This window comes from Lotus japonicus, chromosome 1 (genome assembly GCF_012489685.1).
Source record: "Lotus japonicus ecotype B-129 chromosome 1, LjGifu_v1.2".
NCBI classification, from domain to species: Eukaryota; Viridiplantae; Streptophyta; class Magnoliopsida; order Fabales; family Fabaceae; genus Lotus; species Lotus japonicus.
In genome coordinates, this window is record NC_080041.1 from 98,742,850 (window position 1) to 98,749,138 (window position 6,289).

General features: G+C 34.2%; 1 protein-coding gene across 3 annotated transcripts; it reads left to right on the forward strand.

The window, feature by feature from the left end:
• Positions 1-1,641: 1,641 nt before the first annotated feature.
• On the forward strand, positions 1,642-5,711 carry LOC130728260 (rop guanine nucleotide exchange factor 3-like). 3 transcript variants are annotated; one of them, XM_057579660.1, is made up of 9 exons: positions 1,642-2,001; positions 2,423-2,766; positions 3,065-3,184; positions 3,281-3,435; positions 3,700-3,774; positions 3,872-4,165; positions 4,420-4,575; positions 4,767-5,111; positions 5,340-5,711. In XM_057579660.1, the coding sequence occupies exons 2-9, from the start codon at positions 2,463-2,465 to the stop codon at positions 5,460-5,462; spliced, it is 1,572 nt and encodes a 523-aa protein (XP_057435643.1). In that variant the 5' UTR covers positions 1,642-2,001; positions 2,423-2,462; the 3' UTR covers positions 5,463-5,711. The 3 variants fall into 3 exon arrangements, with proteins under 3 accessions (XP_057435643.1, XP_057435642.1, XP_057435644.1); XM_057579659.1 differs by lacking the exon at positions 1,642-2,001 and adding an exon at positions 2,082-2,329; XM_057579661.1 differs by lacking the exons at positions 1,642-2,001; positions 4,420-4,575 and having other exon boundaries at positions 2,082-2,766; positions 5,340-5,710.
• The last annotated feature ends 578 nt before the right edge of the window (positions 5,712-6,289 follow it).

Sequence of the window (6,289 nt, forward strand, 5' to 3'; positions counted from 1 at the left end):
CTTCGAGAGAATTTTTCATTCTTCGTATAAAGAATAGCATATAATCAAATAGGGTACATAAATACTAAATAATTAGCTATATAATTCAGCCCAATCAAGAAAAAATACAAAAAATGAAATGTTTTTTTTATAACGAAGCATCTCATCCATGAAAAACAAGAATAGTCAATTCTATTAAAAAGAGTTTTAAATACTCCCACACAACCGGTGGTTTTGAATGAGTTTAATGGATATGCATGGTAAGTGTAAAAGTGTAAAATTTTTACACCGACAACTAATTATAGCATGCTACGGCCCATGCACATAAAATAATAAATTTCACATTAAATTTTAGTTAAAACAAGAATAAATTTACTGATGTGGCAGAATTCATCGGGTGACCGTGTAAATAAAGTTTACACTGACAGTGCACACAAACATTAAATTCATTTAATATTAATATCCTCACAACATATATTCTTTATTTTTATAAAATTATTTATTAAAAATAACTAGAGCTATAGCAGTGACTTTTGTTTCGTACTATATAACACAACTATCAACAAAACTAATGCAATTCCATCAATTTTAATGTTGTTAAAAATTAGCATGTGTACAGATTTTTTTCGTTAGAAGGGCTGAAGTATCTTTATAAAAAAATTACAAAATCTCTATGACCGGATTAAAAAAATCTATATAAAAAATCATATAATTGATGATAAAGTTACAATTCTTAGGGTGCCGTGGACTCTGTCAAACCCCTCTTGAATATGTCTGTGGTTGTGTGCCTTTCAAGAAGATCCAAACAAGCTAGCAGTTGTATCAATTCGCATTGTTGAGTTTTGTGTAATGGAGCTTCTTGGTTGTTCAAGTACGTGATTCACATGGAACTGTAAACCGTTGTACAATTTTTTTTTTATTGTACACATCTTAATCATATCAGAAATGATGAGTAGACACTCGTTTTCTGTGGTTTATAACCGTTGCTATTGTTTGCAGCAGTTAAAAACCGTCATTAAAATGTACAACTATTAGATATCTTGTAAAAATGGTATGCATATACATTAATTTAGATCGGCGTAATTTCTATCATTTCATAACTATCTTTTTATCATATTCACCGACAATGTGTTGGTCTCATATTCACTATTTCATTTCTATGAGGGTTAAATATAATTATTATAAAATGTGTCAATTTTTTATTTAATTTTCACATAATTTTTTTGTCACATTAATTATAATCCCCATATCCCAAAGTCCAAAAACAATCAAAGAGCTGATTTTGTTATGATGTAAATATTCACAGCTCGAACAATCTTACCTCATGTAGAGGATAATTGTACTAAAGCCCAAAATCAATAAAGATACAGATACAGAAAATGCTTTTGGTGAGTCAAACTCCTTATTTGGTGGGGGTTAAGACGAATTTTAACCAATTTTATAGTGTGTTGAAATGAAATTATTAGTGATTGTGTTGCCGGTTCTTCTCACTATATATTAAATTTTTAAGTGCATGAAGTCATAACCTATTTAAACAGAAACTCCTATTAATTGCTTCAATTTGTGAGAATTGAATTGATTATGCAAGAAATGAAAGTTGGCTCAGATATAAAGAAACAGATACATTATGGCACCATACATTATTACCACATGCAGGAATCTGAAGATTCTCATTTCAACTTCATTTTGAACAATTGCACACCTTCCATGTCTTGTTGTACTCTTTTTTCTGAGTCCCTTCCCTTTTGTCCTCTGAAACCCAATAATTTGACAATTTCTGCAACTTGGTCTTTTTTTCTTTAATTGGACAATTATTACTTTATCATTACAGTAGCAGGCTAGCAGCAGTATGAGAAGAAGGCCCATAACTTTATTACCTTTTCTTAGGATTTGTTCAAACACAGTTTTCTTTTTGCATGGAAACTCTTCAAGAGAAGAAGGTAAAGGCACAAATGATTAGGAGGGACATGTTTCAAATGTTATCAAGTTTAAACTTCAAATTCAAATCCAGCACATAAAAAGGTAACATATATAAGAAAAAGAATGCTGGGGACCCTTGCTTTAATTACAACCGTTTGTTTTTGAAGTTTTAAATTTCAGTTATTTTCCTGGAAAAGTTGCCAAAGATTGCTTCTTCTTTTTTCTTCACACCCCTTTTGCTGCGTTTTCATTGAATTGAAAAGAATCCCAATAGAACAAGCATTGTTTGGGAGCTTTTGAACATTCAAATATTGTTGCTTTTTCTTTTTAATCTCCCTTTTTTCCCTTTTGTTAACTATATGTATTGTTTGATTTGAATGAACATTATGTAGTTTCAGCTGAGTTCTATGTCATTCTTTTATATCCTATAGTATGTCTCAAATTGATCATGATCATTAAGTACTGAAAATTAGAGTTCACAAGTTCAATTTGTGACTCAAACATTCATGTTTATAATTTGCAGGTGCTGAGAATTTTGGTTGATCACAGATTCTAGAGCAAAGATGAAGAAATTATCAAACTTTGATGAAATTTCTGATGTGGGTTATGATCACCCTTCACCTTCTATGGATCACTCAGCTCCTAATACTCCTGCTTTCTCCCCAATGAGTCGTGATTCTCTTGCATACTGCCGAGCCTGGACAAGCTCAGAGGCATCAAATTCTAACTTCTCAGAGATTGTAGATGACAGCAGCTACTCCAGTGAACCTTCGCCGTGTCGCTGGACGGCGGTTAAAGCTTCGCCGATGAAGCTGCGGAAGCATTCACTGGATGATAAGCTTGATGACAGTGATCTCCTTGATTCAGGTTGGTTTGTCATAGCTTGTTTAGGGAATTTAATTAGATTCCCACGGTCAAAGAATCTCATCTGTTCGATCAAAATCAGACGGCTCAAATTTTAATCGTACTCTGTCGTCTGATCTTTGATAAAATATGAGTCGTCTGATCTTAATTGAACAGCAGATTTCTTGACTGTGTAAATTTAGTATTGTTCTGAACGCAAGGAAACTCAAATCCCTTGTTTAGTCACTTGTGAAATTTTTAGTTACTTTCTTAGTATAGGTACAATTTTCAACAATAACTGAGTAAATTTTGTGGATATCAGATGAGTTTCAAATGATGAAGGAAAGATTTGCAAAGCTTCTGCTTGGGGAAGACATGTCTGGTGGTGGGAAAGGTGTTTGCACTGCAGTTACAATCTCCAATGCCATTACCAATCTCTATGGTAATTTAATTTTGTTATGTTCTGAAAGATCAATAACAATACTATTTTTCTTCAAGTTAATTGCAATTGAACATGTTTGGATTTTGAACTCTGCAGCAACTGTATTTGGACAAAACTTAAAGTTGGAGCCACTGAAGCCTGAGAAGAAGGCCATGTGGAAAAGGGAAATGAAGGTTCTTCTGTCAGTGTGTGATTACATCCAAGAATTTGCCCCAACTGCACAATATTTAGAAGATGGCACAATTGTGGAGGTGAGCTTTTCTAAATGATAAACTATAAGTTAAATGGAGTTTGTTAATGTATCTACGGTGCGTTTGGTAAACAGCTTAATTAAGGGTTTATGTCATAAGCTAATCTGAGCAGCTTATCAAAATAAGCTCAAAGCAGCTGGCAGTTAGGTCATAAATTATTTACATAAGCACTCAAACACTTGCATAAGCACGTATGCTATAAGATAAGTTCAAATAAGTTCTTCCAAACGGGCCCTAATACGATGACCTGGTCTTTTCTTATAGATGATGAAAAGCAGGCCAAGGTCAGACCTATATATCAACCTCCCTGCACTGCAAAAGCTTGACACAATGCTCATAGTAAGACAAAAGTGACAAACCTCAATAGCTTCTTCTAGCATGTAACAGTTTTTCGTCAAGATTTGTCATGGCTAATAAGCATGAGCATTGCTTGCAGGAAATATTGGATACTTTTGAGGATACTGAATTTTGGTATGCAGAGAACATACCTGGGAACTCAACTCGGTCACCGCGCGCAGCCTCGTTTCGGAAGATTGTTCCGAGGAAAGATGAGAAGTGGTGGCTTCCAGTTCCTTGTGTTCTCCCTGGTGGCCTCTCTGATAAGTCAAGGAAGCACCTTATAGAGAAAAGGGATTGTGCTAATCAAATTCATAAAGCAGCGATGGCAATAAATAGCAATGTTCTTGCAGAAATTGATATCCCAGAAACATATATAGATGATCTTCCCAAGGTTAGTCCCTATTGCTAAAGATAGTTTCTGGTTCTGAAAATCTCAGTGCTTGTTCGGATACACAATGGAAAACCACCCTGAGCCAAAATCACGCTGGACTGACAAAAGCAACTTGCCTTAACTTTTTTGTGGTTGTCCACCGCGATTTTGACTTCACAGTGTTTTTCGACCGTGTATCCAAAAACACGCACTCAATCGAAAGTTTCAGTTGAAATCTCAGAATGAGTCTGCATTTTGCTTCTTCTTTTTTCCAGCTCACATTCTATTGCCAAGTGATTGAGGATTCCATTACATGTGATCCCATAAAGCAAATGTCTTGGAATTTCTCATCAAATTTCATAAGCCTTTTATGGAAGCCAATAATTGCAGCTGAGACTTGTAGAAAAAGGGATGATATAACTTCATATAAGGTACTAGTAGCATGCAAATCAAATTTTTTAAATTAATCATAAATTTATCAAGAGTCACTCAAGACTAATAAATATAATGCAGGAGAAGATTTGTTTTCATGCTACTAGTATTCATCATTCACATACTTTAATCAAAATGACTAAAATTTTGTGATGCTTCTTTTACTCATTTCAAACATTAATTTCTTCAGAGTGGAAGAGCAAGTCTAGGGGACTCAATTTACCACTACATGAACACTGCAGACAAGTTCTCCCCTGATCACCTTCTTGAGTTTCTAAAGATAAGTTCAGAACATGAAGCACTTGACCTAGTAGACAGGGTCGAATCGTCGATGTACACGTGGAGGCGTAAAGCTTGTCTGAGCCATTCAAAGTCATCATGGAAAAAAGTTAAGGATCTCATGGCTGATACCGACTGCAAGGACAAAAACTACATCTTAGCTGAGAGAGCTGAGACACTGTTGTTTTGCCTGAAGCAAAGATATCCTGAACTCTCACAAACTTCTCTGGACACGACCAAGATCCAATACAACAGGGTACTTTCTAGTAACCTTTAAAAAAATATCATCATGTCCAATATTAAGACATGTTTGTATCAGCTTTTCTTTTCTTAGAATCAATTCTGACACTCGGAAGCTACTCACAAAAACTCCCCCCAGAGTCGATTCTGGCTTTTGAATAAATTGTAGAAGGATTTTTAAACATTTAGTAGAAATATTTAAATTGGATGTATATGGACTAAGAATGACAATTATCTTTTGCAGGATGTAGGGAAAGCAGTGCTAGAAAGTTATTCAAGAGTTTTAGAAGGCCTAGCATTCAACATTGTTGCTTGGGTTGAAGATGTTCTTGATGTAGATAAATCAATGAGGAATCGAGAAGTCTAAAACCACAATTGAGTTTTTCACGTATATCCAATCACCGGTGCTTTTTCATCCAACAATATTTTGTAAACCATAGCTTTAGGAGAATGTAGACAGGTAATGGATTGTTGTGTGGTAGATATTCACTTGCTTTGTATGAAGCTTATTTGACAATAGTACAGTTTCAACATTCAGTTGAAGTTTAATTATAACTGCTTCTCCAAAAAAAAAGGTAGAATCAGTATTATTGTCTGAATTTTGAAATATATTTTCATCATCTACTGGACCAGAAGTGTAGAAACTAGAAAGCATGTTGTTTGCCCTGGATTAGATCCTCTTAAGTCACATAACATGTCAGGCTAAACATTATCTTCATAAATATTTAAAGGGTCTCGTGTCCTGTAAAGTTCACACGTGAGATGATGAAAATACTAATAAAAAATGCATAAAAAATGCAGGAAAATAATATAAAACTCTTAATAATAAAAAATGAATAAAACCAATAAAGTTTTTTTTTTCTTTGACCTATTCATTCATAGCAACCGCATCATGACAGACTATGAGGGCAATGTCAATTTTTGACCAAAAGTACACTATGCTTTTATTAGTTTCCCATAATTAGACACTTGACCTAACTCATTGCTTTGTGTATATCACAACATTCATTTTGGACGGCAATTAAAAGGATAAAATAAAAAAGCAAAGACAAGGAGGATATCAGATACCGTTCAACACTTTCAAAACTTGTTTTGCTATGAGTGCAATGGGTTTGGATCTCTTAATCATATGATTTAAATTTAATCATGGTTTAACGTAATGGAAAAAACATTATTGAGAGGGCTCTCGTCTTA